We start from the raw sequence: 22,727 nt of genomic DNA on the forward strand, positions 1-22,727 counted from the left end.
ACAAATTCAGCATTCCTGCCAGTAATGCATGAGGATTCCAACCACTACATCCTCACCAGCTCCAGCGAGTGGGCCGTGCTGGCTGCCAGAGACCCGAAGGAAGGAGGGAGGCTCCTGGCAGTGACCCCAGTCATGTCCCTGGTGACCACAGGTGGTGATGGCCGGAGCCTGGAGCAGAGAAGCTCTCGAAAGTGAGACAAGGGCCCTGGGCAGTGTCTACACCTCATCTCACCCCACCCCCCACCTTCCCGGGGTCCAATCTCTACCTCCTGTCCCCCGGTGGGGACACTTGGGGTTTTAGACAGAGCTGACCTATGTTTTGCCATGTACTAGGGCAGGGCCTGGCACACAGTAGGTCCTCAGCAGGTGAGGAGATGGATGACCATGAGTGCATGAACCAACTGGCCGACCTCCCGGGCTCCGCCGCCCCGCCCCCCTCTCCCGTGCTGCTGGTGGACCCGCCGTCAGTGAGTCCGAAGCATCTTGCCCAGGGCTGGCATATGCGGCTGCCCTGCCTGCTGCTGTGCAGATGCCCCAGGCCCAGTGCAGCACAGCCGCCCAGACGCACACAGCACCCAGCCTCCACAACCCGGCGCCTCATCCACGCCCAATCCCCGGCGCCGCAGGGTCCAAATCACAGAACCGTCTCTCTGTTTTCACCCCGTCCCCCCGACGACCAAGCCCTGGGCCAAGCCGCCGTGCCGTGCCCCACAACCGTCCTCTGGCCGCCGGGCCCCGCCCCGCCCAGGTGAGCCCTGCACAGTCCAGCTCCCCAGACCCAGCCCTGGAGACACCCAGACAATCCTGAACGACACGCATGGGTGTGGGTGGGAGAGCGAGCAGGGCCGAGACTGGTGGGCAGTCGGGGGGCGGGGGTGCCGGCTGCCCCGTCCTTGCATCTTCTGAGGTTGGGAACTGTCTCCAAATAAAAACCTTCCTCGAGTAAGAGATCCCTGCGCGGTAATAAAATTCACTATTCTAGCCTAGGCCTAGGGGTTCAGTCCCAGCTCTGCCACTGTGACAGCCTGCGTTCCACCCACAGGACGCCCCAGACCTCTCCTGCCTCCCCGCTGCTCCCTCAGCGGTGGATCTCAGGGGATCTGCCTGTTCTGCCCCCCACTCTGTCCTGGGGAGTCCTCTCACCCCCCCACCTCGGGCCCATATCCCAGGTTTTCCACGTAAAAAAAAAATGTAGACATGACTGGGTTTGGGTCTGTTTTCCATTTCGGTGACCCAGAAAACCGCGGAGACTAAACTTCCAACGGACACGTGGAGAATCCAGCGCCTGTTCTCCAGGGAACATTCACCTTCACACGGGGATAAGGGCTGTGCCGAAGGTCCGGCTCCTGCCAACGCGTCAGGACGGGCCACCGGTCAGCAGCCTGCAGGAGGCGCCTGGCTCCTGGGCCCCCTGCAGAGGGCTCCCAGGACTGCTGGGGGAAGAGGCCAGCACACCCGGTTGGAGAGTCTGCTGGGGCTCTTGGCTGAGAGCCAGGCCCGCTGAGAGAGGGCAAGAGGTCAGAGCAGGCTGCGCTGTGCCCCAGGCCCCTCCTCCCCAGGGGCTGGGGCACGTGGGTCCTAATCTTGTGTCCTCAGAGGAGCTTCAAAGGGAAGGGGAGGGGAGTTGGCAGCTGGGGGCGGGAGCCTGGCGGAGGGTGACACGCCTTGCAGGGGTGGCAGGGAGGGACCCGGTCACCTGATCACTGGGACAAGGGGCAGGGCCGGGACATGAGTGCAAACCCACAAGCCCATTAGGTCCCAACTCCAGCCCAGCCTGCTCAGGGAGACAGCTCGAGGCCTGGGGCAGGGCCGGCCGCACCCGGGCAGGTTAGGGTCAAGCTCTCCACAGGCCTGGCCGGCCAGCGCCTCCCTGGGCACAGCTGGACTAGGCAGAGCCCAGGACGCGTGAGGAGGCTCCGCAGCCGCAGGGCATCATCCGCTCAGACCAGCCCCATGCAGTCTGCACAGGCGGGGAGGGGGTGTGGGGTGTGTGTGTCTGTGCGTGTGTGAGTGTGTGGGGTGTGTGTGGGGGTTGTGGCGTGCATGGTGTGCAGAGATGGGATGGGGAGGAAACAGCGGGCTGCCGGGTGGGCGTCAGACGGCCCCTTGGCCTTATCAGAGCATCACAGGCCCGAGGGGCGGCGGCCTTGCTTGCTCTCGGAAGCTTCCTCACTTGTCCTCACAAAACACAGAAATTGGGAGGCGCCTGAGTGTGCCCCGAGCGTGCCCCGAGCACCGCAGCCGCGGACGGTGGATGTTTCCTCTCAAGGCCTGGGCCACGGTCTCTGATTTCATACAGCAAAATGATGACAATATACAGGCGACAATCACGAACACTTTGGGGGCTTTTTTACTTGACAGCAGCCCCTGCTGCCCTCCCTCTCTCCCCCTCACTCACACTCACACATGCACACACACCCTCCGCCTGCCCGCCTGCCCGCCTGCCTTCCTCCGCCTTCTGCCCTCCTCCGCCTTCTGCTCCTGCGAGCAAGGCTGCTCCACCCACCGGCATGTCCCCTGCGCACTGGAGACCCTCAGGCATACCTGACACCCTGCCCCTCCTCCCTGCACCCACGGGACACACATCCCTCCCACCTCCGCACCCCCTCCACACAGCACAGCCCCGGCCGTGGGCCCAGGCCACAGGGGTGCCCCCGCAGAGGTAGAGGGGGCAGCAAAGAGCACAGCGGGGCAGCCCCCCAGGTCGGGGAAGCTCTCCGCAGGCCACGGCCCCAGGGCCTCCCCCCAGCCCTGAAGTGAGTTCCCAGGAGCGCCAGCACCGAGCAGCCACGCAGCCGCCTCCTGGGCTGGGCCTGGGCAGGCGACAGCCGGGCCCTCCCCACTTTCTCCTCCAGGACCCCGTGAATAAAAGTTGGGACACATTCCAAGACACCTTGAAATCTGCCCAAATGCAGCAGCCTCTTCTCCCCGGGGCCCCGCACCTCAGACTCGGCCTCCTGGCCCCGGCCGTCACCCAGGGTTTTTGCAAAATGGTCTCCACTTTCATTCCCACTGGATTATCTGCTGAACAGAGGGATGAACACACCCCGTGGTCACTGCAGCCCACCCCCAGCAGCCCGGGTCACAGCCCGGCGCCCAGAGACACCAGCGTGGGCGAGGGGCGCCGCAGGGCCGCAGCGGGGCACCGCGCGGCCGTGGGAGAAACAGACCACGGGCTCTTGCCCTTCGAGACAACATGGTGCAGGGGACACTGAGAGGAATAGGTCAGAAGGAGAAAGACCGAGTCGGGATGATTCCACTGGCGCGTGGACCGCAGAGCAGCAGAACAGGAGCAGAGAAAACGAAACCCACATAAACCTAGAACCTGGCACAGAATTGAGGCTCCGGGAGCGGAGGGTGGACAGCAAAGTAGGAGGGGCCCCGTGGACCGTGGTGGGGACTGTGCTTCGGGAGTGGGCTGGAGGCGTGACCCCACCCCCTCAATCACACCCCTAAATAACACACGTCCTTAAACCAACATTACTGCAAAATAAAACCAATAAACGCTTCTCTCCAGCTTCATGACACGGGCAGCCCGCGCGAGGCCGGGGCAAAGAAGCCCAGCGTGGAGAGCAGCGAGCCTCGCCCGGCCCCAGGGGCTGACGGCCAGCGGAAGGTTGTGCCGCCGGAAGGAACAGCGAGGTGCTCTGTGAAGACTTGGCCTCGTCAGGAGGGTCCTGACGTGTGGCTGAAAGGGAAGAAATGCCTAAACGAATGGTGAGCGGCCGTGGGTGCTGCCAGCCGTGCCCGCACCCCTTCCTGGACGGCTCCCTCGGGGCTGCGGCCAAGGCAGAGGCGGCCAGAGCGCCCCCTCCCGTTCTCATCGCCCTCCCACCCGGGCTTGGGCCCAGGACGCAGCTTCCCTCTAAAGTGCCTCTAAAAGCTTCAGAAATCAGAGGCTGGTGCTGGCCCCAAACTCCAAACAAGAAGCAGCAGCCCCCAGAGTGGCGGGCGCCGAAGAGCAGGACACACAGACGACCCGCGCACGGGATGGGGGAGAGCAGGGCGCGCTGTGCTCCGCGACCCGCCACTGCAGGCCGGGAGCGGGCCCGTGAGTGCAGCTGCAGATCCCAGAAAAGGGGGTCCCCTGGGGGAGAGCGGAGCCTCAGAGGCGAGAGAACCCGAGAGGAAAGTTCTCCAGCCCCCCAGGCAGCCTCGGGGGCCCCACCCGTCACACAGAGCTGGAGGACCAAAGTGTCCTCTCCCCAGGAAGGCAAATCCACAGTTGACCACGTGGAATCTAGTGATTCTACAAGGCCCTGGAAGCCTTAAAAGCCTGAAAAGACGGGGCCTCCCTGGTGGCGCAAGGGGTTAATACACTGCACTAGAAGCTGTCCACAGCCACCGCAGCACGCAGCACAAGTTCGATCCCCAGCCAGGGAGATACCCACATGGCGCAGCAGACCTCTCCTGACTCACCCACTGCTCCCCTCAGCAGTGGATTTCAGTCAGTCTGCTCCCCCACTCGGTCTCTGGTGAGTCCTCTTACCTCCCACATCTCTGGCCTGCACCCCAGCTCTTGTATGCATAAATAAAAATCTTAAAAAAAAATCTCAAAAGGCAAATGAGCAGGAAACAGGAGGACACCCCTGAGCGCACGTCAGAGAACTGTGCCCCCCGACAACACCAGAGCAGACACCAGCGAAGACGCAGGCCTGAGGTGGTGCAGAGCAGCACACGCCCCTCATGGCCCGGCAGCTTCAGCTGTGCAGGGGGGCTGCCCCGCCCCATGGCGCCCAGGGGAGCGCCAGGCCTGGCCCGGCAGGGGTTCAGGCGGGCCATGGTCCTGGAAGGCTCCCGAGCGTGACAGATGGGGCGAGACACCCCACTAGCTGGGCAGGGGCCGGCCAGCACACTCGGGGCCTCCAGGGGACGCTGCAAGCCGAGGGGCGCACTCGGGGAGCAGGGTCACTTCTGCTGCCCACTGGGGGCACCGCTCTGGCCTCCAGCCCGGCGTGGGGAGCGGGGGCTGCATCTGCAGGCAGGGGGGGATGGAGCTGCGTTCCGGGTTCCGATGGGGGGCGCGGAGGGACAGCCGTCAGATCGGGCTGCACAGCTCTCTCCAAGCTAAAAATACAGCCACTTTCGAGCTCACTGTCGGGTGTGCGGGGGGCACAGGATGGGAGAAATTCTGACTTTTCCTTTCCACGCCTCTGCGCGGGGCTTGCTGCCGAGACCGCGCGCCGGGAGGAGGGTCCAGGAGCTCCTGGAGGACGCGGGGAGGGCACAGGCATCCTGAGATGGGGAGGCGTCTGGAGACAGGCGTCTGGGGCGTCGGGCGCCCGGTGGGTGACGGGGTCCGCGGGGCCAGCCGGGCAGTGAGCAGAGGCCACGTGCGGGAGCCGGCGGGGACTTTGTCCGGCGGTGCTGGGAATGCCCTTTGGAAGAAAGGAGCGGCGCCCGCTGTTCTCTGGCCGGCCTCAAGGCCTCCGTGGTTCCTTCGCTCTTACAGGGTAAAGTCCGCACCCCGGCCCCGGCGACCGTCGGCCTCTCTCCCCCCGGCCCAGGCCGCCCGCTCCCCGGCATCCGCCCCGCCGGGGCCCCGCAGACGCCCAGCTCGCGGCAGCTCTCGGACCTTTGCTCGGCCCCTGGTTCTCCCAGCAGCTCCGCCGAGCTCGCCCCAGACACCCCATCCCGGGAGCGGCATCCGGAGTCCCCAGAAAGGAGGCGGCTCAGGCCCCTCCTACGTCCCTCCAGGTCCGCCTGGACACCGGCAGCGAGCGCGGGCCACGCTGGTTCGCACGACCAGCCTCTTCTCCGCCGAGCCCAGAAGCGGGGCCTGACGCTGCGCCCTGCCCATGTCAGACCCGGCAGGGGACGGGCTCACATGCCCGCGCCCTCCAGTCACCCCTCCCGCCTGCCGTGTTCCCCGCGGCTCTCTGACTTACTTCTGTTCCATGCGTGTCGCCCAAGGCAGGAGAACACCATCCGCCCAGAGGGCCGGGCTCCCGGGCAGCCATCTTACGTTCGGGCCAGCGGCCTGCTCCTGCCGACCGGCCGGGGACTCGGGCCTGGGGCTCCAGGTTGCCCCAGCAGCTCGCGCAGGGAGGACGGGCGCCCATGAGGCCAGGAGAGCCTCCGGACCCTGCAGGGACCCCCGCTCCCGCCGGCCTGCACCCCTCCAGCGGGCCTCAGCCGGCTCAGCCCTCGAGAAGGCAGACGAGGGTCTCGGGACCAGTGGTCCAGCTCTCACTCGCGCCTGCCTGAAACCAAGCTGCCCGAAGATGGCGCAGGCGGAAGCGTCGGCAGGACTCTGGTCTCCCTGGAAGGGTCACTCTCCCCACTGCAGAGACAGACTTCCTCTCGCCGGCCGAGGTCGTGGGCAAAGGGCTCCTGTGCGCCAGGGCCTCTCAGCCGCCATCGCAAGGGACACCCGCGACTCTGGCGGGCCCAGCGGCCACAGAGGGCCTCCCGGCGCCCTTCTAGCCCGCGTCCCCCAGCAGAGCTGAGCACACGCGGGCGGGGCGGCGCTGAGTTCCGGTGTGCAGTGAGGATTGGGGCCTGGCCTTGCACCCACCCAGGATGGAGCCAGGGAGCCTTCGGGCGTACCCCCAGCAACAAGGCTGGCCTGCGCCACAGAGGCCTGCAGAAGCCTCACTCCACGGCTCAGCCTCCTTCAGGCCATTTCCAGGAAAGGGCCAGAAAGTGCTGCCTTCTGCTCAGTCAGGTCAGGTCACGTGTACAAGGAGCAGGTGTCAGGCGTGGCTGACGGTTTGTATTTTCTTCAACAATTTTCAGACGCATTGGGGGAAGACGCTTTCACTGATTTTCGAGATCAGTGAATGTAACAAATCTATCTTCATCTTCTTCCAGCAGAGAGCACCTGACGGCTGGGCCCGTGAGGACACTCACACCCTCTCGCCCTGCCCCGCAGCGGGCGCGTTCCCGGCAGGCCAGGGCCCGCTCCCAAGGACGCAGTGGTTCTCCCCAGGGTCTGCAGAGACCTGCCGGCAGGATGGAGGATGGGCCTGAGAGCTCGACCCAACAGGAATCCTGACACTCAGAAGCTGCAGTCACAGGAAATGCGAAAACCTACCAATAAAATTTATTTCGGAAACGAATACATAAGCAACCAAGTACAGTTGAGCATAATTTTTTTTTTAAGTCTTTGGTGAAATGGAATGAAAATACAAATTTAAAGAGAAAAAGAATAATGTAAAATTTCTAAAAAATGGATCGAAGTATTTGAGTTCTGTGGGATTTAGAGTCATTGAATGCACGTGAAGGTCACAAACTTTTTTATACTAAAATGCTAATATTTATATTATGCCTAAAAGTACATCTTTTGCAACCAAGTACAAAAAGTGTACCTATCAACTTAATAATTATCTGGGGTGTATGTTGGCAAAAATATACGAAAACCTTTGCCCTGACCCTTTCGGCTTATCCACTGCGACTGACTTGGGGTGTGCAAATCCCCCTTGAGGGGAGAACATGTCCTGCTCCATATCCACCAGCTCACTTCTCCGGTGACTCCACCTCTTCGTGGATCCCTAGGGTCCCCGGAGCGCCCTGAGTAGGTCAGCGCCAAGGCAGTCAATCCCCCCTTCTCCCGCCATCTCAGAGCGCCTTCCATGGCCACGCCAGTATCACCAGAAGTTCTATAGGACGGTCCAGAGACCTCATCAAGACACCCAGCCACCGAGAGCCCAAAAGACGTTCTCCACCTGGCCAGGACGCCTCCCAATATGGATTGTCTAGGAAGAAGTGAAACATGCAGATTAAATTATCTTCTTCTAAATCATAGCCCCAAGGTATCTGATCCACTCTGGGTAGAATCCAGAATCATTCACGTCCAACGGCAAACTCCCGCTCTCGTGAATGAAACTTCACTCTCAGGTCCTATCACTGAGCTTAGCTCCCTGCCTGCCCCCACCCAGGCACCCGCAGGGAGCGCTGTGCAGGTGCCAGCTCCGCAGACGGGGCGAGGGCCACGTGTGCTGACGCCGAGAGCCAGCAGGATGCCAGCGGCACCCCCTCCGGCTCCGAGGAGCATCTGATGTGGGAAAGAAGTGTTTTTCCCAAAAATGGAGAAATAGGACAGGATTGCAAGAAACAGTCTCTCTTATTTAAGAAATATTTATTGAGTTCAAATGTCTGGCTAGGTCTGCTGGGAGATTCCTAAGTGAGTCACAGCTCGACCAACTGCTCGGAACCGCCAGTGTGCAGGCCGCACACCCAGGGTGGCACCGCGGTGGCTGCTTCTGGGCCAGGGGCCCTTCCAGTGTACAGACTAGGCAGCGCCGCCTGCTGCCAAGGCCCAGACAGCTCAGTGGCCCAGAACAGGGCCGGGGCTCTGCCCACACAGGCGGGGCCGGCCCGCGCTGCTGCGTGGGATGCCACGAACGCCGTCTCTCTCCCCTGACCCCAGCAGGAGCCAGAGCGCTGGCCGGGGCTGCTCGCACCCCAAGATGTTCCTGCCAGAGCTTAGCTTCTGCACATAGCAGAGCCTGCGCCATCGGGTCAGAGGTCGCTGGGGAAGCGGCCGCGTGAGGAGCCCCGTGGAAGCCCCGGCCATCTGGCAGGGCGTGGAACCTCCAACAACTTCAGCCCGGACAGGGGCGGCGAACTCCTGGGTGACTGGGCCCACAGGACAGGGAGCATGGGAAGGGACAGGTCCTTAGAGCCGCTGCCTCCAGCCCGCGTCTCTGGCAGATGGAACCCAACGCCTCAGGCGCCTGAGACACGGAACCCCTGGTGCCAGACCCTGCCATGTTGTGGGGGAGGGGGGCTGGTGGTCTCCATGAGGAGGGCAGGGAGAGTCTGCAGGTGAAATGTCACGGCCTCGCAGGTGCAGCGGATGCCCAAGCCGGCCTCGGGCCTCAGGGGGCCGGTGGGGAGAGAGTGGAGAGGAGGCAGAAACGCCGCTGCAGAGGCAGGAGAAGCGGAGGACCCTAGGGAGAGCTTCAGGAACGTAATGTCAGGAAGAGCAGAAGAGGCCGGGCTGGCGGTCACAGCAAGGGAGGCACAGAATTCAAGGAAGGAGAGCAGCGAGCCCAGAGTGTGGGGACTGCGTGGCCCTGGGGAGCAGCGTGCAGGTCTTGGAGGGGGATGGACTGAGTGGGCAGGGTCGGGGCATCCCTGGGGCGGAGGCTGGTGTCAGGCGGGCAAGGGAGTTGGCCGCGGGCGCGCTGCAAGGCAGAGAAGCTGCTCATGATGGTGGAGGCCCTGAGCGCCGATGCCCCGTGGCCCCGAATACCTGTACACCACTGGACACCGGGACTCGGCGGCCACTGACGGGTCTGGGCAGCAGAGGTGACAGCAGCAGGCAGGCCCTGGGCGACCCTTGCAGACCAGCTCGGGGCTTGGAAGGGCAGTGAGCTGCTCACGGGACTCATGAAAGAGGAAGGGCTTCCGGCGCAGTGGCCGCGATGGAGGGGACACTCCGAAGCCTCTCACCTCCTAGACAGCCCAAGGCCGGTCCCGGGGTGTGATCAGGGGCCCCAGCCAGCACTGTGCGCATTGGTGGAGGGAAGGCAGGTGGGCCTGGGTGTGCCGCTGGCCCTGACAGAAGGGGCAAGACGTCAGTGTCCAGCCTGCCAGGGCCTGCCGGAGGCCGATAAACACCAGCAGGCCCCAGGCCCCGCTTCTAGCTGTGTCCCTGGGAAGCGCCCGGCCGGCAAGCCACCTGCCGCTGTGCGCCCCCTTCCTGCCAGGCCCTCCAGGCTGGGCAGAGGCAGCTGGGTCCTTGCTGCCCCCCAGACCCCGCTCCTCGGAGAGCAGGTGTTTCATACCTCCGGAGAGCAAAACATGGCTGTGATTTTAGATCCACAGGATGCCGCTTTCTGACACTGAAAAGTGTGTTAATTACATTTCTAGCTCCCATAAATAAAGTTTTACTGGGAACTCAGCGCGGCTTATGCCCTGGGGCGTGTGGCTGCTCTCCCGGGAGGGGCGGGGGTCCTGACACCCCGGGCTTCGCCCAGGCCCACGGTGGGGGTGCAGGGGTGCAGAGCCTGCGGCCGGAGCCAGCCCCGCCCTCGCCCTCCCCGCACAGACGCGCGGCCCGCGCCGGGATCCCGGGGCTCTGCGCCCCGCTCTGCGCCCCGCTCCTCCGCGCCCCGCTCTGCGCACTCTGGGCTCCGACGCCACTTGGTCCGCGCCGTCCCCGGGCGCCTCTTGTTCCCAGACGCGGCTCCCCCCTCCGCCCAGGCGGAGCCCCAGTTCCCCAGCGGCCGCGGCTCACCCGCCCCTGCGCCCCCGACACTGGCCACCCACTGGCCACCCGCTGCCCCCCGCAGGACACCCGCCGCACCCGCCCGCGCGCCCCGCCACACCTGCGTCCGGGCCCGCCCCCGCGCGGAGGCCGGGGCTGGGGGCGCAGGCGGGGTCCCCGGGCCGGGGCGGGGGGGGCGCGGGCGGGGTTCCCGGGCCGGGGCGTGGGGGCGAGGGCGGGGTCCCCGGGCCGGGGCGGGGGGGGCGCGGGCGGGGTCCCCGGGCCGGGGCGGGGGGGCGCGGGCGGGGTCCCCGGGCCGGGGCGGGGGGTGGGCAGTGGCGGGGCGCGAGGCCGGGTGGGGCGATGGACCCCAAAAGCCGCGCTGCACAGCGGACAGCGCCGCGGCCCCGCGTCGGCGACGCGCCCCGGAGCCCCACCCCGGGGGCAGCCCCTGCCCGGAGCGGTGCCGCCGCCGCGCCCCCAGAGCCGGCCCGCGCACGCGCACAGGGGCCGAGGAGCCGAGGGGCGGGGCGGGCGCCGGGGGCGGGGCCGGCGAGGAGGGCGCGTGGCGCGCGGGCCCGCGCACGCGCCGCGGCCGCGCCCCGCCCCGCGTCGCGGCGCCGGCGCAGCGTCGGCTCCCAGGCCCGCCCCGCCCGCGGAGCAGGGAAGTGTGGGCCGCGCGGGACGTCACCCGCGCGCGCCGCCCGGCCACGGCCGGCGGGGCGGGCGGGGCGGGCGCGGACCACGCGACCTCGCCGGCCGCCAATCCCGAGCCGCCGGGCCCCGCCCCGCCGCGCGCCATTGGCCGAGCGGCCGGGGGGCGGGCCGGCGGCGCGGCGGGGCGGCGGCAGCGATGGCGGCGGGCGACGGGGCCGAGGAGCCCGGCGCCCCGGGGAGCGGCGGCGGCGGCGGGGGCCCGGGCGGCGGCGCGGGCGCGTGGGCGGCGCTGCCGGCGGCGGGGGAGATGCTGCTGCACGCGGCGCTGGCCGCGCTGCTGCTGCTGGGCGCGCTGCGCCTGTGGCGGCGCTGGGGGCGGCGCGGCCGGGGCGCGGGGCCGGGCGCGGCCGAGGACGGGCCGGCCGCCGCGCTGCCGCGCATGAAGAAGCGGGACTTCAGCCTGGAGCAGCTGCGCCAGTACGACGGCGCGCGCACCCCGCGCATCCTGCTCGCCGTCAATGGCAAGGTCTTCGACGTGACCAAAGGCAGCAAGTTCTACGGCCCGGGTGAGCGCGGGGGCGGGGGCCGGCGGGGGCCGCGGGGGCGGGGGCGGGGCGGGCGCTCCGACGCGCGATAACGACTTATCGGGTGCGGGCCCGGGGGGCGGCGGGGCGGCCGGGCGGGCGGGCGGGCGGCCGGGCGCGCCCCTGCGGCTCGCGGGGCTGGGCTCCGGGCGCGGCCCGGGGGGCGGCGGGGCCGGCCGGGGCCTCCGTCCCCGCGCGCGCGGGCCACGCGGTCGGGCCGCGCCGTGGGCCGGTGCCGGCCCCGGCCTGCTGGAGCCGCGGCCGGTTGAGCAACGGCGTGCGTGTGGGGCGAGGGTTCGTCGGGCCGGGCGCCCGAAGGTGCGGGCGAGGAGAACAACAAAGGGGAGACCTGGGCCGACCTGCCCCTTGAAAGAGGCCGTCAGGCCCTCCAGGCCGGGGTGGGCGGGTGCAGACGCGGCTGCTTCCCTTCGGGGTGTAATTGCCGTTTACTGACACTTGCAGATGCGCCCCTTGGATTCAGAGCCCTGCCCGGAGCCTGCTCAGAAGGCGCTGCGGCCTGTTGCCAGCTGAGTGGGGCGAGAACCCGGGGGTTGCGGCTTAGCCTGCCCGGGGTGTGTCCACGCGCGCGGGTGCCCCGTCGGGGCCTCTCCCGGTCAGCCCAGCCAAGGCTTGCTTCGGGGTGTCTAAAGGTGGAGCCAGACGTGCCCCCCACAGCGCGGAGACGGCTGGTCCTCTGCTGACTCCCGTGCACACGGGACAAGGGGTGGGACCGAAATACTGTATTTAAGCAGGTGGAGCAGATGAAATCGTTTATTTTTCTTAGTCTCGGGTTTATGTAGTATTTTGTGCCTCGTTAGAGTTTGTTTCTGGCTGACATTAAGACACGGGGTGCAGGTCTCCTGCGTTCCAGCCTTGCCCTGCGTGGGGTCCGCCTCTGGCCCCCTCTGAGCTGCTGCTGGGCCCAGGCAGCCCCCTCACACGTGCCTCCCCACGCTCTGAAAATAGCTGGGAGAGACAGTCTCAGGCAGCTTGGCAGCCTCCAGCGGCAAGTGTTCTGCAGCGGAAATTAAAAATTCAGATAAGAGAGGTGTCGTGTTGGCCGCCTGAGCGCGGCCCCCCAGGTCACCCCACGCCAGACTCCCGCCCACACAGCCAGGCCCGCATTCCGCCACATGGTCCCAGGTGCTCGCTGGCCAGAGGCCTGGTGGGGAGCTTGGGATGTTTTAAGGCTGAAAGGACCCCTGACGCCGGCCAGTCGTCAGGTGCGCCTGGCGGGGTTGAGATTTCACATTAACAGACCGCAGAGCACTTTCCCGCAGTCTCAAAGCCAAGGTTCTGGCTATGGAGCAACACACGTTCAGTTGGGTTTTGATTTTTACTGTGAGTCTCAAATTGGGTGCTTTTGCAGGATAATTCAGAAGCAGTAACCCTTATCTGAGCTCTCGGCAGTTGGGAAGAACAAGCTGGCGGTTTCTGTGCCGCCAGTAGCTGCCCCATGCCAGGGTAAGGGGCATGATGCCAGAGCTTGTGAGCTTCGGTTTTTTCAGATTGAGATCCTTTTCTTTTCAGTCATGCAGCATTAAAGTCCAGGTCCTTAAAAAGCAGCATATTGACTGCTTAGTGGGGTAAACACACGCCGGCAGACGGCCGGCACCAGCCACATGCGTCGCTGTCACGTCGGTGACAGTCCAGGTGCTCAGCCCGTAGGTGAGCAGAGTGGAGGAGCGAGGAGAGCAGGTTCCGCAGCACCCACTGAGCAGGCCGCCTGCCTTGGCGGGGCTGGCGGGTCTCATTGGCTGGGCCTTCCGGCCCAGGTGTAGCTGAGCGCCCAGCCTCGCTGCTGTCTGGGAGAAGCTTGCGGGGATCCTGCTGGGGCATCGAGAGCGCCAAAGTCACACGCCCTTAGCTTTATGTCCTGCTGCCTGGTGTGGTGGCACCGGCCACAAAATGCCACTTTGACCTTAAATAAAGTGACATGAAGGGCGACTGATATGGAGTGGCTCCCCGAGGGCCTGGCGCGGAGGTGGGGCTGAAAGTGGATTTAACGCCCCTGGAGGGCCCACCAGAAGCGGGTCTGTGCTGGCAGAGGCGAGGCCCTTGCTGGCCTTTCGGCCTGTTCCTGACATCTGGGCCTGTGCCCCCCGCCCCGGGGCCGTGCTTGCTTCGGCTCCCTGTGACTCCCCAGGAAGGAGAGTACGGAGCAACGCCTGACTCCCCGGTGTTCAGGAGTGGGGAGAGTCACAAGCCTGCCAAGTGGCTTCCTCCTCCTGCAGCTCCATCTGCGGTCGGGCTTATTCCGAGTCCGCAGAATCGCAGGTGCGGCCTGCCCGGCCCGGCCTGGCCCTGGTGCTGTCTGGCCAGACCCACGCGCGCCCTCCTGCCCTGAGGTGGGGGCAGCTCCGCTTCCTGGCCAACTGTGACCCTGCTCACACACATCCTGGTTGTCTCTGCGAGACCCCCCGGGGCTCGTCCTGTGCGTCACGGGGCAGCTGGGCACTGTCGAGGCCAGCCCTGAGTGGCCTAAGAGCGGCAGCGGGCGTTTTTGGGTGAGAGTGAACCGCCTCTTGAGGATACTTTGCTGCCCGCCTGCTGGCGGCTCCGTGTCTGGCCCTTGGGGTGTCCAGCCCCACTGCCCGCCCTGGGGGCGCAGCTGCCCCTGCACGCTGTCCCTTCGCTTCCTCCTGCGGGTGACGACAGGGGTGCTATGGTTTCCCGCGTGGTGCCCCAGTGTCTGAGGACACCCCTCCGCCCCCAAGCTGGGCCTGCCCCACCCCCCACCTTTCCTGGCGTCTCCTTCCTTACTGGATTTTAGCCGCTTGCTCGAGCTCCTCACCAGCTCTGGGGTGCCTGGCCCCCCGGGCATCTGCAGCTCTCGCTGAGTTTTGTTCCAGGTTGTTCCACAAGCCGCAGTGGTGGTGGTTGTGCGGTGTTCCCTGTCTGGCCTCTCGGAGATGAGGCTCGGTGCCCACCCGAAGCCCTTCGGGGTCTGGGGGTGCCGCCTCAGTGCAGGAGGGCAGGGGCTCACTCGGGGTTCGTGGCTTGCCCCTGGAGATGCTGTGCCTCCTGGCCCTCCTTGGTGCCTGGGCCTCGCCTCCCTCTGGGGTACCCTCTCCTGGGTGACCTTGGGGCCCATGGATTCCGCCCCTGCAATACCCGCCGTGTCCTCTCCTGGGGTGTGACAGGCGTGACATTGGTCTTCTAGATGGCGGGTGTTCTTTAGAAAGAGAATCAGCATTTGCTGCAAATATTTTTCCTAGTGTTTTCCTTTTGCCTTTCTGGTGGTGTTTTCTAAACCAAGGGGAAGTTTTGGTGTTTTTTGTAGTCAAATGTATCTTTTTTTTTGAGGCTGAGTTTCCTATGGCTGGGAGACTTTGCACTTAAAGATGATTGTTTAATCTGCGGATTAATACTCCCATGGTTGGGTTGCCTTTGGGATTTATCATGCTCTGAGCTGTGGAAGGGGGGCCCAGCGTGGGCTTGGTTCTTACGGAAGCTGGTCGTCCGCAGCCGCCTGTAGAACGACCCGCTGCTGCTCAAGCCGGCACCGCTGTGCAGCTGCTGCAGCCACGCCCTCTCTGCCCGGCCGGTGCCGGTGCCCGGGTGGCCCAGGCCTGGGCTTTCTGTCCTCAGAGTCCCGCGCCCCACCCCGCCGGAGGCCTGCAGGCTGGACCCAGGCGCGGGAAGCGCCCGCTCCCTCTAGGCGAGTCCAGCGTTCCAGACCTTACCTAGGGTGGCCCTGGCTGGAGTCCAGAAAGTGCTTTCCCCCTTTGCTCCGGGCTTCCGGGGTCCTGGGCGTGGACCCTTGCCCGGGTCACGGGTGGGGCATCAGTGCCGCCCCTCCCCGGGGCAGGACCCCGGCGTGGAGGTCACTTCCTCAGCCCGCCGCCGTCTTCTGGGCAGACGCACACCGGCCGCGGGGGTCTCGAAACTGCCAGCCACGGCCTCTTACCCCGGCGCTGCCTTGTCTCTGGGAGTCATTTTTCACACCCGGGGAGTAAGCAGCATCCTCACTCGGGTTTTCCCGTTCTCCTGAGCCCCGCTGGCGCCTCCCGAGCGTCCCGGCAGTCACAGCTCGGTCAGCTGCGTGGTTGAGGTGTTTGCTCTCCTCCTTCCTGGCGTCTCCGCGCGGGAGCCAGTCTGCAGGACGCCGCTTCCCATGCCCTCTGCCGGGTGCTGCTCCCGAGCTTCGAGCTTCCGCGCGCGCCTTTGCTCTCCAAAGAGCCGCCCCGAGCTGTGTCAGCCCCGAAGATCGCTGGCGCCGCCCGGTCCTGACGAGTGCGGCGTGGTTTTGGGCCGCCTGCTCTCTCGGAAGCAGATGAACCTCTGAAGTCCCGGCCTGCGCCGCGCGGCGGGAGCGTGTGGGGAGCGTCGTTTCCCAGAGCAGGAGTGTCCGTGGCGTCGCGGGCCCTGAGCACAGCACCCGAACGCGCGCGGCTGGGGTCAGGGGCGGCCAGGCGGGGGCCGCGTCGTGGGGGAGGCGCCCCGGGTTCCGCCGCACCCTCCCCGTGTCCGGGCCACTCGTCCAGCCCCGGCTCTGGTCCGCGGCGCTCTGGTCTTCGGGGGCTTCCTGGAGACGGGCTGGTGCCCCCGGGCCCGCAGGAGCTGGGGCTGGGTGGGAGACTCCCGCCGGCGGCAGTGGCGCCAGGTCGGTTCGGAGGGACGGCACACCCCTCGCCCCCCGGGCAAGGCCACCGGGCAGCGCGGCCTCGGGAGCAGGTCGGCCTCCTGGCACCGGGAGGCTCGGGTGGCGTCGCGCGCACCCTCACCCTGGCTCGGGAGCCTCTGGCCCGAGGGGGTCGCCGGCCGCCCCCTGCCGCCATGGCGGGCCCCGACGTGTCCCCGCGGGGTCGAGCCTCGCCTCCCAGGCCAGGGCGGGGCGCGGTAGGCCGAGCGCCGTGTTCCACCTGCAGCGTCTCACTGGTCTTTTCCAGCTTGACTTAACAGGTCCCTAAAATGCCGGTGCCCGCAGAGGCGGTGCTGGTGGCGCCCGCTCTCCCCTGTCGGCGCTTCTCCAGGGGTGCTGCTGCGGGGTGGGGGCTGTGGGCTGGTGCCTGCCTCCGCTGTCGGTGACTCACCGGGCCTGGCCGCGGGGAGGCCAGGGGACGCTCCAGAAAATTCTTTAGGGCCTCCCCGGTGGCGCAGCGGTTGAGCGCTGGGTTGCGAAGCTGCCCGCAGCCTCTGCAGCGCCGGTTCGATCCCCGGCTGCTCCCCGGCCACCAGAGGAGGGTCCCACATGGCGCGCAGACCTCTCCTGCCGCCCGCTGCTCCCCTCAGCAGTGTCCTTCGGTCCTTCTGCCTGCTCTGCTCCCCGCTCTGGCTCTTGTGAATTCTCTTACCTTCCCGCGCTTCTGACTGTACCCAGTGCTTGTATAAATAAATAAATAAATAAATCTTTTTTTTTTTTAAAAAAAAAGGTTCTTTAACGAGCTGGAGCTGTCAGTACCTTTGTGGTTGTCATAGCCTGATCGGGTTTATTTCCCCTTCTGTGTTGGGCTTGCTGCTGTCAGACGTCGGGAAGCAGGGCCGGGTCAGCACTGAGCTGCCCCTGGGCAGCCCTTTCTCCGGGAAGCCGCCGCGGTGTGCGCCTCCACGAGCCCTGTGGCCGCTGCCCCCCCCCTCGGGAAAATGAACATTTCTCTAGAATAACGAGCACCCGTATAGCGAACTCGAGGTTTTCTCTGTGGAGAGCAGCAACGTCGGATTTCCAGCTGCGACGCTGGCGGGGCCGGCTGCGGGAGCCGCCCTGCTGTCTGCACGACCCTGCGCGCCGGTTCCTGCGTCGGGAGGGCGGTCACGGCCCAGGCCGAGGAGGGAAACGGCGCCGGGCCCAGCTGCACGCGGCAGGGAGATGGCCGGGGCGGCAGGAGGGCGCAGCAGGGCTGCGGGGCGCCCCCTCCTGCTCAGGCCCAGCTCATGGCGCTTAGCGCTTGTCTTTCTGAGGGAGCTGCTGGGCCCCGCTGGCGAGGGTGCAGGCGCTTCCCCGACACAGAACGTCCCTTGTCCTAGACGAGCCCGGGGCACTCCGCTGGCTCCAGACCCGACAAACGCCCCGCTGACCGGCGCGTCTGCTCGGGGGAGATGCTGCATCCTGACCCGCGCCCCGCGGGCTCCCCGGTCACGGCTGCTCGCGATCCTTACACCGATGGTTGTGACTTTAAAGTGATTTTCCCTAAATTCCTGTGGCCTTGTATCGCCAGCTTTCAGATTTGGCAAAGAAATTTTTTGTTTGTAAGATTCTATATTTTGGAAACCTTGTTTACTACCATGTATTCTTTTTTTTTTTTTTTTTTAATACTTATTTTTTTTTTTTTTTAATAGAGGCATGTTTTATTTATTTATTTATTTGTTTGTTTGTTTGTTTTGTTTATACATGCACTGGGTACAGTCAGAAGCGTGGGAGGGTGAGAGAATTCACCAGAGCCAGAGCAGGGAGCAGAGCAGGCAGAAGGACCGAAGTACACTGCTGAGGGGAGCAGCGGGCGGCAGGAGAGGTCTGCGCGCCATGTGGGACCCTCCTCCGGTGGCCGGGGAGCAGCAGGGGATCGAACCGGCGCCCCAGAGGCCGCGGGCAGCTTCGCAACCCAGCGCTCAACCGCTGCGCCACCGGGGAGGCCCCACTACCATGTATTCTTAAAAGAACATTTTTAACAGAAATTTACGAGATTAGACGGAAACAAATAACTCTAGAAAGGTTATCATGAAAATCATTTTTTAAACAACTAGACTTTCCCAGTTACATGAGGTTAAGATTTTCCCTTCTGCCCCCAGACACGTTGCCACTGCTGAGCGGGCCGTGTGCTTCCTGGCGCGGCCCGCAGCGCACACGTGCTCACACACGCGCATCCCCCTCACAATTCAAAGTGAATTACACCGTACGCTCCTCCGGGTGGCTTTTCGTCGTTACAGCATGGGCTGCCGTGTGTCTACACGTAGAGCTACCGATTCTTTCTGGTGGCGTGTAGTGTTCTGCTGGCTCACGTGCTGTGCTCAGCCGGCTTCCTAGACGTGTGACACGTCAGCCGCCTCATCCCGTTAGTGTGTTTTAAATGACCAAAGCGTCTTTCGTCACTTGCCCGGGTGGAGACTTTGCCGGCTGCAGGCGGGAGGGTCGGCAGCGAGAGTCTCTGCTGCTCAGAACCGTGATGAGCTCGCAGAAGCCGTTGACGGTGCTCGGCCCAGGGCTCGGGGCCGTCGGGCGCTGCTCCCTGGAAAGGCTCGTCTCGTGTCTCCTGTTCCTCACGGCCATGTCTGTCCCCCCGACCCACGAGAAGTGAGACCTTTCGTCTCTTTGCTGGCGTCTCGTGTATACAGCCGTCGTGAGTCTGTGGCGGTTGCGTGAAGCGTCTCGGAAAGCGGGTCTCGTGTCTGTCAGACGCCTCCTTCAGCAGAGCCTCGGGGGGCTGCACGTGCCGGGCTCTGGCCTCCCACCCGCCGGGGCAGCATCGCGTCTCCCTGTGGACGGCAGGAGGAAGGACGTGTCGCAGGCGCGTCTCCACGGTGCATGCCCAGGGCTGCTGTGGGGGTCTGGCCAGAGGCCAGAGTGTCGGTTCCCCTCAAGAAGACTGGCCTCCAGACCCACCTGCTTCAGCGCCCCTTCTCCCAGCGCCTCCAGGGCTTCCTCTTTGGATACAGATTTGCGGGTAGCTAAAGAAACTGAAATTCTATGTTTAAATTTTCATTGAAAAGCCATACTTTGGCCAATAGGCAGGTTTTGAAGAAACTCTTTGCCACGTCCCGCCTAGCGAGACTCGTTCTGGAATCAAGACGGCGCCGCGCCCAAGCTTGCCCTGCCTTTCCTCTGAGGCAGCCTGAGACACCCTTAGGAAAGCTAAATCATTTCTTCTCTCTCCCCAGCGGGGCCTTACGGGATATTTGCGGGCAGGGATGCGTCCCGAGGCCTGGCGACCTTCTGCCTGGACAAGGAGGCGCTGCGGGAGGAGTACGACGACCTCTCAGACCTGAACGCCGTGCAGATGGAGAGTGTCCGGGAGTGGGAGATGCAGTTTAAAGGTACATCCTCCGGGGACCTGGACGTGCCCGTGTCTGGCCAGGCCCGGCGCCCCCGTTGCTCGGAGAGCAGATGGCTGCAGGCCCGCATGGCGTGGTGGCCGGGAAGGGCTAGCGGAGGCGGAGGTTGGCTGGGGCCGCGCAGGACCATGGCCTTCCGCTGCCGGTGTGGTCATGTTCTTGGAGACCATTCGCCCCCAAACTCTCCCCCATTGGAGCTGCTTGCACGAGACTGCACCGTGCCCGCGCCCTTCCCCTTCCCCCACCTCCGCCCCGCGCGCGCCACCGTTCTCCCTCCCTGGCCTTCTGTAGCCCCGAAAAGCACCCCGACCTTTCGTTTCCCCTCAGTTCTGTGCCAAATCCCGTCTCTTTATAGGGTTGAAATAACCGGACCGTCCCTACCAGCGCGGTTCTCAATCTGCTTTAGCCAAGTGTCAAAGTCAGGAGCTGCTGGGACTCACAGGTCACCGCTGTGTCCCAGGCCTGACCCGAGAGTCGGGCCGAGCAGCTCGGGGCGGACCAGGCCCGCCACCTGTTGAGCGCTCTCCTGGCGTGCCCGTGGGGGCCAGACCCGCCGCCTGTTGAGCGCTCTCCCAGGGTGCCCGTGCTGTGCCCAGCGGAGTTGCGAGCCCCCTCTGTCTTTGTTCCCGCCTTGGGTGCTGCAGAGCCGGCCAGGCGTGCAAAGAGGCAGACGCTTTCCTTGCATAGTCGAGCGGTGAGATGCACCGACCACTCCTGACTTTGTCTTGATGTGTCTTTCAGAAAAATACGACTACGTCGGCAGACTCCTAAAGCCGGGAGAAGAGCCGTCAGAATACACAGACGAAGAAGACACCAAGGATCACAATAAACAGGACTGAACTTTGTACACAACTAAAGTCAGGGGCCTTCAGAACTGCAGTTCTCACTTCCTCTTGCAGAACGTCCCGGGCCCGGCTCACCTGCACCAGAAGCGCCACCGGCCGCCTCGCCGGACACCAGGCGCCCCGGGCCGTGCGCTGCTGTGCTCTGCCGGGCGCCCCACCCAGCACGGGCACGGGACTTCCCAGCAGCAGGAAAGTCACGAGGTTGCTTTTTCCTTTTCTCCCCCGTTTTTTTTTGTTTTTTGTTTTTTAACCATAGACAACCAGATGTGCATTTGTTACACACGTGTGCAGCCCTCCTCACGGGACGGCGGGGCCGCCTCACCCGCAGCGCCTCGTGTCTCTCGTTGGCTTCGAGGAAGGCGGCGCCGTGGGGTCACAGCACTGGCGTCATTTAGGCCGCCCAGACAGCGGAGTGGATTCCAGGCTCTTCTTTTTGGGTTTTGTTAGCCTTTATTTCTTTAAAAACAAAAAACTTTGGAAATTAGGTGAAGGGATTTCCAAAGGATTTAAGCCCAGGCTAATTCTCCAGGGTAAGGCCAGCTGAAATAGTGTCCACCTGCCGCCCTCGACCAGACCCATGTTAATTGTGCCTTATTTCACTTACATAGACTTGGTTACTTTTAGGGACAGCCCCTGTGTGAGGTCAGAAGTCACTACAGCAGCGCTGAGACTGAAGCTGGGATGTGCTGTTGCCAGCAAGCCTTGAGTCGTTCTGTGTATAGGATGTCAGGAACCATCAGTGTTACCGCCGTGGATGCCACTGCACACGGTTTAGTTAGCATCGCCATGGCCAGCTGCGTCCCCGTGCTTTTCTCTTGTCAAAAACATCGAAAACCAAGTCGACTCTACCCCCCAACAGCTGCCTGATTGGAGGCGTCGGGCCCCTCGTGGTGAGGCGCTCGGCCGCGGTGTGGGTGTTGCGTTGCGGACCTGAGCGCGCGAGGCCGGGGAGGCTCTGCGACTGTAAATACCAGTGCGTTTTAATAAAGCATGTGCAACCCCGCAGCCGCGCGTGGGACTCTGTGTGCGCGGGGGGCGAGGGCACGAGGCCGCGCCCGAGGAGAAGGAAGTGGGGTGGCCCGGCCCCAAGCCAAGGACAAGGCCCCTCTGCAGGCGGGTCTCGGGGCGCCAGCCCACGGGGCGGTGTCAGCTTGCAGGTGCCGCCTCCCTTGAGCCTGGCACCACCCTCGTGGCGGGTCGTGACTCCAGCAGGAGGGTCTGGGTTCTTGGGGACGGGGCGGCTGACACCAAGAGACCACGTCAACCGCCAGGAGAAGCCGTCCCGGGGGCCTTCGACCGACTGAGCCGCGCCGTGCACGCCGCGCCCCTTCACCCCGCCAGCGGGGCGGCTCTGTGGGAACCACGGGCCTCAGCCAAGCCTTCCGGGAGCCCGGCAGTGGGATGGAGGCGACGGCAAATGCCCTGTGTGTGTGACCCATTGTCTGAACAGTTGGTGTGAATTCCTGCCTCTGAAGTAAATGGACACGTACGTGTGGGTCGTCGGGGCCTGGGTGGGGAAGCCACGCGTGTTCACGCAACGAAGGTCTCGTGTCTGTGAGAGCGTGAGCAGCGCTGTCTTCTGGGCTGGAAATAAACGGTGTTCCGCAGACACGCCTGGTGGTTCTCGCTCCTGGGTGGCGTGGGCAGCGTCAGCTGGGCCTGGCGGTGCTGGCCCTGGGCCGTGGTCCCAGAAGGGGCCCCCAGCGCCCCGGTTCCACCCGTGTGGGCTTGCTCTGGGACCGCTGCGTCTGGCGCCCTGTGTCTGGTTGGCATCACCCCTGCTTCCTCAGCATCTGAGTTAAAAATCAGGCCACTTCACATGAACCCTAACACGGAACGCAGAGGTGTCCAGTGCGATGTCCAGCGCGGTGTCCGCGTGACTGAGGAGACCGGCAGTGTCTGAGGAGGGCCGCTTGCCCGCAGTGACCCGGCGCACGGTCTGGGGCCGCCTGGGGTGGAGGTCACCTTGAGCGAGCATCCTGGGGGCCCACGGGTGGACACCACAAGCCGTGACCCTGGCCTGTGGCGAGAACCTCGAAATAAAGGCCCAGCCTCACCATTGGAGGTGAGCGTCCCCCGCTCCTGGGCTCGGCCCCACACAGGCCGCTCGCCATCTCACCGCGGCAGCTGCCTGCACCCCCGTACCCGTCACGTGGCTGGCCCTGGAGCTGGCCTCTGGCAACCAGCTCTTCAGCTTCCAGAGCTGAAAAGCGGGGCTGAAGACAGTCTCAGCTCCCAGGCTCCCCAGGCCAAGTGCGCCCCAGGTGGTGCCGGGACACCGCCCGCGGCGTCTGCCCCTCATCCTTGACGACCACACAGCCTCCCGCGCTGACCCAGGCTTTCTCGCTTGGCCAGTCAGGTGCTTTGGAAATCTTTCCGCAGCGTGGTCTGCCTCTCACTCCCGCAGGCCCAGCGGGGTGCGGGGCGGGGGCAGTCCCAGCCTCCCACGAGGGCCCCATCCTGGCCGCCTGGTACCCTTGGGGCGGGGGCACATGC

At 64.9% G+C, this 22,727-nt stretch overlaps 2 protein-coding genes across 2 annotated transcripts; both read left to right on the forward strand.

The window, feature by feature from the left end:
• Nucleotides 1-374: 374 nt before the first annotated feature.
• On the forward strand, nucleotides 375-5,783 carry LOC119234782 (uncharacterized). The gene is made up of 3 exons (XM_037497779.1): nucleotides 375-467; nucleotides 627-748; nucleotides 5,453-5,783. The coding sequence occupies exons 1-3, from the start codon at nucleotides 375-377 to the stop codon at nucleotides 5,781-5,783; spliced, it is 546 nt and encodes a 181-aa protein (XP_037353676.1).
• Nucleotides 5,784-11,009: 5,226 nt separating this feature from the next.
• On the forward strand, nucleotides 11,010-21,857 carry PGRMC2 (progesterone receptor membrane component 2). The gene is made up of 3 exons (XM_037497780.2): nucleotides 11,010-11,379; nucleotides 19,213-19,368; nucleotides 20,128-21,857. The coding sequence occupies exons 1-3, from the start codon at nucleotides 11,010-11,012 to the stop codon at nucleotides 20,223-20,225; spliced, it is 624 nt and encodes a 207-aa protein (XP_037353677.1). The 3' UTR covers nucleotides 20,226-21,857.
• The last annotated feature ends 870 nt before the right edge of the window (nucleotides 21,858-22,727 follow it).

The sequence above is a fragment of the Talpa occidentalis genome, unplaced genomic scaffold, assembly GCF_014898055.3.
Source record: "Talpa occidentalis isolate TD23 unplaced genomic scaffold, MPIMG_talOcc4v2.1 talOcc4.8, whole genome shotgun sequence".
Lineage (NCBI taxonomy): Eukaryota > Metazoa > Chordata > Mammalia > Eulipotyphla > Talpidae > Talpa > Talpa occidentalis.